General features: G+C 45.6%; 1 protein-coding gene across 14 annotated transcripts in view; it reads right to left on the bottom strand.

The window, feature by feature from the left end:
* Nucleotides 1-15,088, bottom strand: part of mio (GATOR complex protein mio) — a 560,893-nt gene that overhangs the window by 324,990 nt on the left and 220,815 nt on the right. For all 14 annotated transcript variants that reach the window (XR_012826275.1, XM_075682897.1, XM_075682900.1 and 11 more), the window contains one exon: nucleotides 13,286-13,387. Coding sequence is in view for 13 of the 14 variants with exons in the window: in XM_075682897.1 (XP_075539012.1) it covers nucleotides 13,286-13,387 (102 nt within the window). In the remaining variant the exon portion in view is untranslated. The remainder of the gene's footprint in view (nucleotides 1-13,285; nucleotides 13,388-15,088) is intronic.

Below are 15,088 nucleotides of genomic sequence, written 5' to 3'. Positions count from 1 at the left end.
CTCCTCCTATAACCAGTGATGAGGTCAGAAGGAGCTTGCAATACATGAAACGAGGAGGTGCGGCAGGAGAAGATGGAATAACAGTCAATTTTATTAAAGATGGAGGAAACATAATGCTTGAAAAACTGGCGGCTCTTTGTACGTAGTGTCTATCGACTGCAAGAGTCCCAGAAAACTGTAAGAATGCAAACATTATACTAATCCACAAAAAGGGACGTTAAAGAATTGAAAAATTATAAGCCCATTAGCTTACTCCCAATCATATAAAATATTTACCAAAATAATCTCCAATAGATTAAGGGCAACACTGGACTTTAGTCAACCATGGGAACAGGCTGGCTTCAGGAAGGGATACTCTACAATGGATCACATCCATGCCATCAATCAGGTTATTGAGAAATCCGCAGAGTACAATAACCCTCTCTATATGGCTTTCATAGATTATGAAAAGGCATTTGATTCAGTAGATATACCAGCAGTCATAGAGGCATTACATAATCAAGGAGTACAGAACGCTTACGTAAATACCTTGGAAAATATCTGCAGAGGTTCTACAGCTACCTTGATTATACACAAGAAAAGCAGGAAGATACCTATAAAGAAAGGGGTCAGATAGGGAGACACAATTTCTCCAATGCTATGCACTGCGTGCTTATAAGTATTCAAGCTATTAAATTGGGAAGGCTTAGGAGTAAAGATCGACGGCGAATATCTCGGCAACTTTTGGCTTCACGATGGCATTGTTCTATACAGCAACAATGCTGACGAGTTACAACAAATGATTGACGACCTTAACAGGGAAAGTGTAAGAGTGGGACTGAAGATTAATATGCAGAAGACAAAGATAATGATAAATAGCTGGGCAAAGGAACAAGAGTTCAAGATCGCCAATCGGCCTCTAGAGTCTGTGAAGGAGTATGTTTACCTTGGTCAATTGATCACAGGGAACCCTGATCATGAGAAGGAAATTCATAAAAGAATAAAAATGGGTTGGATCGCATATGGCAGACATTGCCAGCTCCTGACTGGAAGCTTACCATTGTCATTGAAAAGAAAGGTGTACAATCAGTGCTGACGCATGGGGTAGAGACTTGGAGACTGACAAAGAAGCTTCAGAACAAGTTAAGGACCACGCAAAGAGCGATGGAACAAAGATTGCTAAGCATAACCTTAAAGACAGAAAGAGAGCGGTTTGGATAATAGAGCAAACGGGTATATACAATATTCTAATTGACATAAAGAGGACAAAATGGAGCTGGGCAGGTCATGTAATGCGCCAGTTAGAAAACTGTTGGACCATTAGGGTTACAGAATTGGCAGAAAGAGAAGGAAAATGCAATTGAGGACGACAAAAGAATAGGTGGAGCGATGAAATTAGAAAATTCGTGGGCGATAGTTTATGGGATCCTCACCCTCATACTCTTGGGACAAAGGAACGACAACACAGTAGTGCAAACAATCACAAGGGCATTTATTTCATTTATTGCACCTAGCCGAGTTGCTATCCACAAAACATGCCCATGGGCGTGCGACAAATCTAGAAGTCCGACTCACCGCAACGAGATGACGAACGAATATGTTCGCCCCATGCTGGACACCAACGCCTGGTCGTTCGCGCGTACGATCACGCGAACGGTGGCGCGTTCGAAGGAGGCCACGCGAGAAGGTCTCGCAGAAGCATGGATCGGCGCACGCGCGGAAGGGCCGCTCCACTTGCCGACCCGCAGCTGAAGAGGAAGTCCCTTGCCTTTCCACACCCAAGTAACCCCGCTGGTAGGCGGCGTTAGCAGCGCAACACTTGCGCCATCTGTTGTACGGCGCCTCAACCAGACCGACTGCCGCGGGCATCATGCAGGCCACGCGGCGAAGCTGGATTGCAAGAGACTGGAGTTATGCAGGAAAACAACATATCAAGGGACGCGTGAGAGTCGCGCATCCCCACAAGTTGGAATAGGTTGGCGCAGGACAGGGGTAATTGGTGATCGCAGGAAGAGACCTTTGTCCTGCAGTGGACATAAAACAGGCTAATTATGATGATGACGAAATTAATGGAAATGAAAGTGGATGAAAAACAACTTGCCGAAAGTGGGGAATGATCCCACAACCTTCGCATTACGCATGCAATGCTCTACCAATTGAGCTACCACGGCACCATTTCCCCATCTACTTCCTTGGGTATTTATGTTTCCTAGTACACTCTTAAGCAAAATTACACCCTTTTGCCACACAACAATAATCGTCATCTGTCTTGTCCGCATTTCCTTTCTTTAACGCGACGAGCATGGTAGTTCCCAGTAATGAACGGCATGCGCGTTATCAGCGTGACGTAGCATTCCCGACAGGAAAGTAGCAGGCGTGGCATTTTCAAGAAAGAAAATGCAAGCAAGGCAGGTAACGATTATTGATGTGTGCCAGAGATACACCCCAAAGGGTGTAACTTTGCCTAAGAGTGTAGAACCCTGGGAGTGTTAGCCAGCGCCACCACTCACAAACCTTGGCGGCGGATGTGGAACATCCTTTCCGCCGCAGGCAGCACGAGAATGCGATCTTTTTAGGTGAAGGCAACCAGTCAATAAACTCACACACGCTACCTGAAGGCATCAATGTTACCGGATTAGAGGCCTTCATTACATAATAAACAAGAAGAAACGGGGTTAAGCGAGGGGCCCGATATTTACTAGTCATATAGGAAGCCAACAAACACTGACACAAAGGACACCATAGGGGAAATTACTGGTGCTTAATAAATGAAATAACGAAACAATAAATTAATGGAAATGAAAGTAGATGAAAAAACAACTTGTCGCAAGTGGGGAACGATCTTACAACCTTCGCATTACGCGAAGGTTGTGGGATTTTTCATCCACTTTCATTTCCATTAATTTATCGTTTCTTTATTTAATTTATTAAGTACCAGTAATTTCCCCTATGTTGTCTTTGGTGTCAGTGTTTGTTGGCTTCTTATGATTTGATGGTTTAACTAACACAAGCATTCTAAAGTTGATCTGCAGGAACTCCCAATGTTTCTTTGAGGATAGAAATTTAAGGGTGTACGAATACTCGAATATTCTAATATTGGATTTCTCAAACATTCAATTTTTCGTATATTAGTATCTTCAGTGAATGAGTGTGGCCGGTGCCTAGACGTGGTTCATCCAGGTCGACGATAACAATGAAAACAATTAACAGGACGTGAACAGACGGAAGTACAACAGCAGCGCGTATGGAAAGCACGAGAGCATGTGCAAAGATTAGTCTGACCAGCCAGCAGTACGCTCGCTGATCGCATCGAGTTCAGTGTTCAAGCACACAGGTTTGCCCAGATGGGAGCTTTCTACCCACACGCAAGCACACAAACTTGGCACACATGCTCACGGTAGTTACTGGCTGGTTGATCATGGACCCGAACATCACTTCAACGGCCGTCAATCTAATCCGTGTGTGTGCTTGTGCAAGCGATCACTGATGAGCCACCCGTAGGAACATTTTAGTGATGAGCTTTCCGCAACAGTTTGCAGCCTGTTATCACATCGGCTGCAGCAAACTTTTGTCACAGTCACACCATTGGCTACACTGTCTAGCCCGTCAGGCCTAATCGAAGCTGCATCGTCGGGCGTTGGTGACTAAAGCTACGGTTACTAAATCAACATACATCTATCCACAGCGGTTGCATAACCCAGAGAAAGCCTACAAGCTACGTCGCCAACGAAAGCAATTGCATGGGATGACCATTGCATGTTCATGGCCGCCACCTTTGCAAAATACTGTACCCCTCATTCCCAAATGCCATTTGTAGGTGCACTATGGCCACTTTTAGTAGCTTCGAACAACATCTCACAAGACTAGCTTTGGATTTACATGGCGGTCTAAAAAATACGATGTGACAGCATGCTGACCCTTGGCTGTAGACTAATTAACACAGACAGCAGATGGATGCAGATGAAAAAACATCTAACAGTTAAGCACTTCTTACGAGTTGTGAATGCAAAAGCATTAATGTTCAAGTGAACTCCGCTGAGAGGTCCTTTGAGCTATGAACTCCTCGCGGGCAAGCGAGTGCATTGGGATGCTTGGAGCGTTTTCGTTTGGGTTTACTGAGGTACAGTTAGAATGCAGGCAAGGGCTTGCGTTGACAAAGAACGTGCAGATAACACAGGCTTCTGAGAACGAGGGTGACATGGCGTCGTGGCAATGTCCTCTCCCTTCACGCAACACCTTGTGCAATGGCGTTCCGCTTCACTCGCTCTGCTCCGTTGAGGCACACCCGTGCCGTAGCGCTGCAGCCAGAGAATTTAGGCTGCTACAGGTGCCGAACACAGTCTTTTTTGCTCAATGAGCCCTTTGACCATGTTGTTTTGCAAACATTCATCTGACGCCTTATTTGACGTATTCACGTAGGAAAAAGGAGGCAGCATGTTGCACCAACTTGCTGTGGGCCCTTCAAATTAGAGAACTCTTTACCGTCGATGCCCACTGCTGCCAATGTGTGCGGCGCTGATGACCATGCGGAGCTGTGCCAGGTGTTTATCGCGCAGGTTGGCTGTTTGTGCTGTTTGCATTCATTGACGGTATTTGGTGGTGATGTTGATGGCATACGACAGTTGTGATATTAAATGTTACCTTACCTGCACCACTTGTGGTTGTCCACGTAACACACAGAGAGATGTGTCATTAGTTTACTCATTCCTTTACTGAAGAGAGCCAAAATAAGCAATGCTTTCTGACAACGCATGTTATTTTTCCTGTGTCATCTTAGGTGAACTGCCACGCGTGGAGAGGGGTAATGTTGATCATCCGTTTCCTGACTATGTTGGTATGGGATCCAGTTGTACCCATTCCCTGCTGCCTCTCTCTCTACTCCCTCTCTAACATTCTCCCAACCTCCTCCTTGGACTGTCGATACTGTTGTGCGTGAATACAGAGGCAAGTGCTGCAGCTGCTACAATGCTTTTGTGGGGGGGTCACACAGTATCCAGTGGGCATTGTTGCGTCCCCCAGGGAGCTTCAGAAGGCATTCAGAAGGGCACGTCAGAGGGCATTGAGGCCCTACTCTACTGAAACATACTTGACGTCGCCTATCTCGTCTCCCGCTTTTATCTATGTCCCCTCTGCACTTGCGCATTAGTCAAAAGGTAAGTGCTGCAGTTTCTACAATGCTTTTCAGGGGGGTCACGGATAACCAAAGCTGTCAAGAGGCTCATGTGGCGACACCCAGGGAGCTCCTGAAGGCATTGTGCACATGCCATGCGATGAAAAGGGCCTAACGAATTTCTCGCAGCGACTTTCCTCCTTGCCATGCTCTTGCCATGCATATACATGCTCTGAACCATCTCACAATGCGGCGTATTAGGCAGCAGCAGTGCAAAAAGTTAAAGGAAGTGACAAAGAGAGTGTCACATTAAAGAAGTACTACACATTTTTCTTAACACTCATTTCATGCTCATTATGAATTTATGCATATTATGAAGCAAGGAACAAAATAGGCATGTGTCTAAAATCCGGTCTCTACTTATGACAAGTCCTTATTACAATGTATATGTGTGAAGAAGTACGTACAAAGTACCGAGCGCAGGAGCAGACGACATTGCGGCCATCCTCAACAAGAGGAAAAGAAAGACAAGGGAGGCTCGTGCAGCACATGAAAAGGGGCTCGCGCAACGGAGATCGTTGGAACGCCGGCACAACTAGGGCCGCCGGGCCTACGGAACACACATCTACCGGTGAGATTCACTTGACCGGATGTCCATCTTCGGGACAGGGAACGCCTCGGGTCGTTGTACGGCAGGAGACCTCGGAAAGGCCTGTTGCAGCCTCGAACCCGCATCTACGCGCGAGGTTCGGGAGAGCGAGCGTCCGTCATCGATACGAGGAGCGCCTCGGGTCGTTGCCTTGCACGAGTCCTCAGGTCGGCCTGCTGACATCTTGGAACCCGCTTCTACGCGCGAGGTTCGGGTGACTGGGCGACTGTCATCGAAACGAGCGCCTTAGGTCGTATTCTTGCTCGAGACTTCGGAGTGGACTGTTCCCGTCTACGGAGCTGTGGGACGCGTCCACCTTTTCTGACCCCGTGCTGCTGCGTCTGCTCTTGCAAGCCGGTCATCACTCTACGAGCAAGTGTTCCACCTCAAGGACTCTACGTCTCACCACACTCCGGACTTCAACCACGACCTCGTGAGACTACATTTTTTCCTGTTTATGAACAACCTTGTATATGTGGGTCCAGTTGAAGATATTCATGTTTACGTGCCATCTAATATAATTGTAGTGTGTTTCTAATCATGCACCGTCTCCTCCATCTTCCTCACGTCACACGCTTTGCAACGTGACGATCCTAACCATCACATATCTGGCGTCCGCAACAGGACCGTTCTTAAGCTATTGAGAAGAGCATCACATTGCATGTGCGTGTCTGACGGGTGAGGATGGAGACAGACAAGCTTACGGCAATTGGAAAAGAACTGGGGTTGACTGGCCCGGCACTGAAACAATGGGTAGACGAAGAGTGCGCACGCGAAAGAGAAGCGCGTGAAGCACGTCTGGCTGAACGCAATGCAGCAAAAGCTGATGCCGGAGCGCTAGCTAGATTAAAGGCAGAAAGGGAAGTGCTCGAGCTCAAGTTAAATTTGACGGAGTTAGATGCGACAGCAGCTAGCATGACTACTGGGCAGCTTACAGAGAGTGTGCACGCAGGTGCTACCGAGAGCTACCAAAGTCCGCACAAACTAATCCCACCATTTAACGAAGAACGCGATGAGTTGGATGCATACATTCAACGATTTGAGCGGGTCGCAACGAGCCAGGGCTGGCCACAAGACAAATGGGCCCTATCGCTGAGCCTCTGTTTGACAGGCGTAGCTCTAAGTGTTGTCGGCAGAATGGCACAGGATCATGCCATGGACTATGTGACACTAAAACAGACGCTTTTGCAACGCTTCAGGTTCACGGAGGAAGGCTACCGACGCAAGTTTCGGTCGGCGAAACCCGATAATTCCGAAACTGGTAGACAGTTTGCCGGTAGTCTATTGTGATATTTTGATCACTGGCAAGAAATGGCCAACACGGACCAGACATATGATGCTCTGCGGGACAAGATTGTCTCAGAACAGTTCCTGATGACTTGCCATGAGAAACTGGCAGTCTTTTTGAGAGAAAGGAATTGTCAAGGACTTGACAAACTAGCATATCATTACATGGAGGCGCAGGGGTTAGTTAACCTTGGCAAAGGTAAAAACAAGAGAGATCCTAGCAAGCCACCAGGTCAAGCTCGAACTCCTGAGCGACAAGAAGAGAAGGAAAGACCACGCTGCTTTCTTTGTGGTAAACGTGATCACGGAGCTGCTGATTGCTGGACCAATACGACAGGTCCACATACAAATACATCTTTCTGTGGAAAGTGCCGCCGCTCTGGGCATACGACTGGTTACTGCCCCAAAAAACCCAGCAGTACCGAGAAGGCTTCGTGCTCGATGCAGCAAGTAGACGTGTCCAAGGCTGTTAACGAAGAGACGCAAACCTTGCGTCGAGTTCCCGGAAGTTCGGAACACGGGAGAATGCAAACGCATAAACGAGACGAAAAGTCTGTGCCTACTGCTGAAGGTGTGCTTGAAGGACATACCGCTACTGTCTTGCAAGATACGTGATGCGACTATATTATTGTCAAAAGGTCCCTCGTACCAGACAGTAAGCTGACAGGAAAAATTTCCTCGATCTGTCTTCTGGACAGATGATTGTTGAAGCTTCCTGAAGCAAACATGGAGATCACGTCACTGTTCTTCACAGGCAAGACTTTGGTCTTATGCAAGGACAATCCTTTATATGATATTGTCCTGGGAAATGTGAAAGGTGTACGGAATGCCTCCAATCTTGACAATGAATGGAAAAGACATCTGTATACATTGAACACTGCAGATGAATCAGGGCAGAAGGTGGAAACTGTTCTACCAATGAATCCATCTCTACTGACACTTTATCATCGGCTGCTAGAGAAACCAGGGACAAGTTGGAAGTGGCAGCGAAAGCCAGACAGACAAGATCAGGGTCGCATCCGTTACCAGTACCAGCTATAAAGCCCCTAGACATCAGCCCAATTGACTTGAGAACCCGGCAAAGGGAGGACAGCAGCCTACATAAATGCTTTAATGCAGTGGACAAAGAGCTGAAGACTAGGTTCGCCGACATCCAATTCTTTGTAAAGGACGGAATTCCTTACCGAAAATACACACTGCGGTCAAAGAAACAAATGGAACAGCTTGTCGTGCCCAGAAGCCTTCGTCATTTTGTGATGAAAATGGCTCACGAAGGGATCTTTGCAGGACATCAAGGAATAAAGCGAACCACAGACCATGTGAGCGAAGAGTTTTACTGGCCTGGATTCCAATCAGACATCACGCGATTTGTTAAATCGTGCGATACATGCCAGAAAACTTTTCCCAAACATTTAATAGGTCGAGTACCATGGGGAAACAATCTCGTCATTGATACCCCGTTTAAGAGAGTTGCCATTGACATTGTGGGACCATTATCTCCCGTCAGGGAAAGGGAATAAGTTCGTTCTTACAATGGTCGATATGGCAACGCGGTATCCTGATGCTGTGGCACTGCCTTGCTTTGAAACAGAAAAAATAGCTGAGGCACTTCTAGAGATGTTCTCTCGTGTAGGAGTCCCACAGGAGATAATCAGTGACAGAGGCACATCATTCTCGTCACGCCTGATGAAGGAGCTAAGCCAGCTTCTCTCTTTCAGGCAGTTGCCAACAACTCCATATCATCCGAGGGCAAATGGCCTTGTGGAGAGGTTCAACGGCACTCTTAAACAAATGATAAGACGAATGTGTCAAGAGAGCCCGCAAAAATGGGACCGGTACTTGGCACCATTGCTCTTTGCTTATCGCGAAGTTCCTCAGTCAAGCCTGGGTTTTGCACCCTTTGACTTGTTGTATGGCCGTTATGTCAGAGGGCCCATGGCTATATTGAAAGAATTATGGACAGGTGATCATCTTGATGATGGCACAAAAACCTTGTACTGGTATGTAGTTGAGCTAGGGAAGCGTCTTGAAGGCACTTGTCGTTTAGCTAAGGAGGAGCTTCAGAAGGCAAAACTTGTACAGAATAAGCACTACGACCGTAAGACCAGACCATGCCAATTAGCTGTTGGAGACAAGGTTCTGCTACTGCTCCCTTCAGACAATAACAAATTGTTTCTTACGTGGAAAGGGCCATTCACGGTACTTGAGAGGAGAAATGACGTCGATTATGTTCTTGACCTCGGTACAAGGACAACGCTATTCCATATAAATGTACTGAAAAAGTATGAGGAACGGCCACCTATATCACCGCCATTACCGGAAGCGTCAGCTGCTTGTCAGACTGATGACACCGAAAATGGCGATCGACATGCGAACCGTTTCAAGGAAAAGAATTGGCGGCCGATGTGAGTCTGTTGGAACTGCTCTCTGCTCTCTCATGGTGTTTTAAACATGGTGTTTTAAACATGGTGTTTTAAACATGGTGTTTAAACATGGTGTTGTAAAAGCATGCACTTCAAACCGGTGCAACTATAATATTGAGCAACATTTCTTGGTAGGTTAGTTTTGTGGATTTTTTTTTTTCACCCTATATCGTGGTGTTGTGTCTTGTAAATGTCGTCGTTATGTCGAGCGTACGGCGCTCGAAACTGTAGTGCTCTAGTAATTTTTATGTGTACTCAAACGTACCAAGTGTGCAGTGCTCGGAACTGTGGTGCAGTGTTAATGCTTTTGTGGTGCGTGTGTGCTACGGTGGACCAACGGATATCAAGTACCCTCGAGTTCTTTGAACGAAAGAACTTTCTTAAGTAGGGAGTGATTGTGAAGAAGTACGTACAAAGTACCGAGCGCAGGAGCAGACCACATTGCGGCCACGGCCATCCTCAACAAGAGGAAAAGAAAGACAAGGGAGGCTCGTGCAGCGCATGAGAAGGGGCTCGCGCAACGGAGATCGTTGGAATGCCGGCACAACTAGGGTCGCCGGGCCTACGGAACCCACATCTGCCGTTGAGATTTACTTGATCGGGTGTCCGTCTTCGGGACAGGGAACGCCCCGGGTCGTTGTACGGCATGAGAACTCGGAAACGGCCTGCTGCAGCCTCAAACCCACATCTACGCGCGAGGTTCGGGAGAGCGAGCGTCCGTCATCGAGATGAGGAGCGCCTCGGGTTGTCGCCTTGCACGAGTCCTCAGGTCGGCCTGCTGACACCTCGGAACCCGCTTCTACACGCAAGGTTCGGGTGATCAAGCGTCCGTCATCGAAACAAGCGCCTCGGGCCGTATTCTTGCTTGTGACTTCGGAGTGGACTGTTCCCGTCTACGGAGCTGTGGGACGCGTCCACCTTTTCTGACCCCGTGCTGCTGCGTCTGCTCTTGCAAGCCGGTCATCACTCTACGAGCAAGTGTTCCACCTCAAGGACTCTACGTCTCACCACACTCCGGACTTCAACCACAACCTCGTGAGACTACATTTTTTCCTGTTTATGAACAACCTTGTATGTGTGGGTCCAGTTGAAGATATTCACGTTTACGTGCCATCTAATATAATTGTCGTGTGTTTCTAATCATGCACCGTCTCCTCCATCTTCCTCGCGTCACACGCTTTGCAACGTGATGATCCTAACCCATCAGAATATGCCAGTAGATGTTATAACATTATTGCTTTTGCTGAATTAGATTGCAAGCAGACGACCACAAGAAGCGAGACGTGTACATACAAGACAATTACGAGAGGCATAGCAGTGTTGTGTATGGTATCAGCTCTCCAAAACTAGTGCCCACATCACATTAAGCACAGTTTTAATAATCAGGTAAGCCGTCTTTTGGCTGCAGGGTTCCCTGTCTCAGGCTTGACTGCCGTTTCAGAAACCCTCCTTCAAATATTCAAGCGTGGATCGGAAAGTACAGCGGCTGAGGATCAATGGAAGGCACCTAAGCCTGAGATGGTCCCTTACATCCATAAACTTTCCCACAATCTTGAGAAGGTGGCAAGTAGGCACGGCATGCCAATTTGTTTATCTGCCCCAAATAAGCGGGGAAGTTGTGTCCACATATCTGTAATGCCAGAAACGTGGATGGCAGAAGGACCACTAACCGCCATTAGTTAAATGTTCCACTGGAGTGCTGTATTGCATTCCCATGTCATGTGTGTTGTTTTGCGCCAGCGAAACTGGTCCCTGTGTCAATGACCATTTAGGAGAACACGCTCAAAAATTGAAAAAACTAGATCACAAATACACACATCTGATTGCGCACGTGAGCAGGTGTACAGATTGCATGGGCCGGTTGAAAGTGATGATGATCCTAGGAAAAGCAGTGACAAGACTGCACACATCAGTTTAGAAGCCTACCACATTAGAAAATGCTTCAGCACTCCTTCCCTTGCTCTCTTTAATGCTGAATTTGACCTCCTGAATGCAGCTGTTGAGGGTTCAGATTGCAAAGAAAAAGGAAAGTGATTCTTTGTGTTTTGTTGTGCTTGATTGGCTGTATTGCGCTTGCGTTTTTGGCACGCTATTACCCTTGACATGTTTTTCCCCTTCATTTCCCTTGCTTCACTCTGGCATACACAAGGTGTGATATCCTTGCCAATAAAATCAGTTGTTAGTTCTTGTGGTCGTCTGTTTGCGCTGTTACCCGAATGTTTCCAATATGAGCCAACTCGCCCAGAAAGAAGTATTGATGAATTAGATTGCTCGCCATGTTTCATGTGTTTGAGCTATGTTATTAAGGCGTATAGCATTATGCTAGCTTTTGTAAAAAAGAAGCCCTTAATGCATGATATACTGTTGTTCTTATACTTTTTTTCTAGAAGCAATATACATCATGCATATGCCACACAGTATGAGTATCATGGACTGAACTTATGGCTTTGCTGGCAAATGTACAAGGATTTTCTTTTTCTTATTTCAGTTTTACAGAGGCTTGTTGTTTAATCTGAAGTAACATTGCTTTGCTCAGCACAGACAACTGAATTGCGGGATGTGGCTAATAGACATCCTGTTAATGTATGGCCTATGTGTGTAAGCAGGGTTTTAAATTTTCCTGTCCATGGGAAATGCATCAGTTTTTTGGGTAGTCTAGTAAATGGTTTTTCCTATTATAGAGCATGCTTGATACTGAAGTGTACAGTATCATATTGAAAAAGAGAAAATTTTCTTTCCAATGGTACTTTCTGAAAGACCAACTTTATTCAAAAGAATTTTAAGAATATATGTATATATCTAAACAAGAATTTTACAGAAAAGAAGAACTTAATTAAAACCATCATTGTTCCTTTGCACAGAAAAGCCTCAAAACATTTTCAAAATATACACTTTAAACACAAGGGACATGTGAAATAATCCAGTGAATATCATCTTTATATGCAAAAAATTTCGTCGGAAACAAAAGGAAATGTTAACCTCAGTGACTAGCGCCAGCACAATGCCAAGGTCGACTGCCAGCCGTCTCCATGCAAAACTCGACTCCTTGCGCAGCCGCCAACAAATCATCCCAACCGAAGCTTGTTAAAACCCTGCAGTTAAGGACTGAGAACTTCAGAACATGCAGGATATCTTAACCTCGGTGGCTTTGAAGTGGTTCCGCAAATAAAGCTAAACTCCTGTTGGAAATCTGACAAACAGAAGTTGCAGTCTGCGTCAATGCTGCTTCCAAAGTGCAAAAACACATGCAGATGCATTAGAATCGATAAAAATGCAACATTTCCGTGCATGAGCAGTGTGTGACGCCATCTACAAGTGCTCACAGTAGCGACTACGCCCCCTTTCTCCAGAGGAGCTTTCAAAATCCATGCACGGAGGAAAAAGAAAATGGGAAACAGAAACTGACTGAACAGTTTCTAAATAACCCAATAAATGGTGGTGGCTGTCTGGGAGCTCTTGGAAAGTCGCAAAATATGAATTTGTAACTTTCTATAGCAGGCGATCGGGCATAGCAGCCTATCAATGGGAATAGGCGTGGACAGAAAAGTGTAAAAGGGCACAGCCATGTGTGACACTGACTGCTGCAAAGTTGCTTAGCCCCTGCACATATGCACCAAATAAGTAGCACCAGTAGGGAGCGTGGAGAAAAATCTCGAACCAGCCCCTTCTGCACCTTTTGAAATGAAGGGAAGGGTTCAAAGGCTCGTACAGTGCGTCATGAACTGGTTCAGGTGGAGCAGGTGGACCAAACCAGCCCGCTATTTATGTTTTAATAGGGCTGAGAAATTCCCAGTGCCCCTTATATGCATCATGGTACAAGACAAAACATGATCATACCTCTCATGTCATAGATCCTGAGCTGCTTGTTGTTCATGCCGGACACAAAGGTCATGGGAGACTGGCAAAACCAGCTGAGTGACTGAGTAGAGTCGGAGTAACCTGCAAGAGACAAAAAGCATCAAAATGGGAAAGCATTGGCATAAACACATGAGTGTCATGGATGTGAATTGGAATCACAAGATACTTACCTTCTTGAACAGAACTTTTGACAGGAAAAGTCTCTGTTCAAAGGTTCAAAATAGAGTTTCTTGGCATCAAGAGCTCTTTGAAAACTCCCACGTTCCCAAGTGAAGCATAAAAACTTTTGAAGGGACACTGAACAGTAAAATTAAGTTTGCCTATACAAGTAAACTGTGCCACTGTAAAAGAAAAACGGCTGCTCTTATAGTAAGCCAGAAAAGATACAAGAACGAAAGACATGCAGCAATGCCGCCCTGAAGTTTCTGCACTAGCTTCTTTTGACAGGATTAATTTGGACGGCATCTACAAAGGTCCACTTAATTGTGTGTCATCAAAGGGCGACACTGTATTTCAAAGGAACAACAAACTCAACCTATCAAGTTTTGAAAACTTTTTCTCTACCAAAATAACCTAAATACGATAACAAAAAACAATAATAACAACAAATATACTGAAATTTGTGATGGTTAAACTGACATACTGGCAGGGAAGTTTTGGCAGAAGATTCACAGAGGGGTCTTTGTTTTCCCTCCTCATAACTTTTTCCACCAAATGAAAGAAATTAAGATTTTTTAAAAGATAAGTTACCAGCAAAAACTAATTCAGCATTACTCTTTACTGTCCCTCTAATTATAAATTTAATAATTGTTAGTGTCCTTTTTTTAACAGCTTCTATTTAATGTAATAACCTTCCCTATACCCTTGCATCTTTTTGCCATACAGTACAGGAGTTCACTGAAAAGCGACACAGTTACAGTGCTCACAGCCTTTCCTTCTCTTGCCTGCTGCTCTTTTTCCCTCTCTAATAAGGTATAAACATTGCCGAATGCACTCTCCTATGAATTTCCCTTACTACAACTGTGTGTAATATTAAAAAAAAAACAAGAAAACATAAGGCACAGAAATATCTTTTTTACAATGTTCAGCTGTCCTCCACAATGGTTCGTGTGGCAACCAAACAATAAAGAAGGGACACTTGAGAGGAAGAAGAGGCTTGCTAGGCCTCTTCTTGCATTCCAGGGTGCCTGCTTGGGTCTAGTCAACTGTTTTTCAGTAAAGATGGATCACATTGAAGCACACTCAAAGAGCTAACGACTGAACTTAGCAGATTTCAATAACACTTGGCCACAATAGCCCTAAACATGACAAGAATATACTGTGGAGACATCACATTGTAAGTACTAGTGATGATGGGGTTCCAGCATGAAATTAAAGAATGTAGCTTTGACCTTCATTTTCTCTTCTAGTATTCAACCTGTTACCGCAATATTGCTACGGAACAGTATTTGCAATGATAAAGAGGCGAGCAGTGTGAAGACGACGACGATGATTAAAGGCTAGTGCAGGTTGTTGCCTCTTGGCCAAGTGCGGCGTTGTAATATACTAGTTTCTTTGGTGTGTTCATATACAGGCCGCCATTGCAATAAGAACCTGGCAACGTTTAACGCTAGAACGTTATCTAGTGAGGCGAGTCAAGCAGTGCTAATGGAGGAATTAGAGGGCAGCAAATGGGATATAATAGGGCTCAGTGAAGTTAGGAGGCCAAAGGAAGCATATACAGTGCTAAAAAGCGGGCACGTCCTGTGCTACCGGGGCTTAACGGAGAAACGAGAACTAGGA

Source organism: Dermacentor variabilis, chromosome 2 (genome assembly GCF_050947875.1).
Source record: "Dermacentor variabilis isolate Ectoservices chromosome 2, ASM5094787v1, whole genome shotgun sequence".
NCBI classification, from domain to species: Eukaryota; Metazoa; Arthropoda; class Arachnida; order Ixodida; family Ixodidae; genus Dermacentor; species Dermacentor variabilis.
Note: the sequence above shows the minus strand (reverse complement) of the source record. Positions and strands in the feature narration are given on the sequence as shown.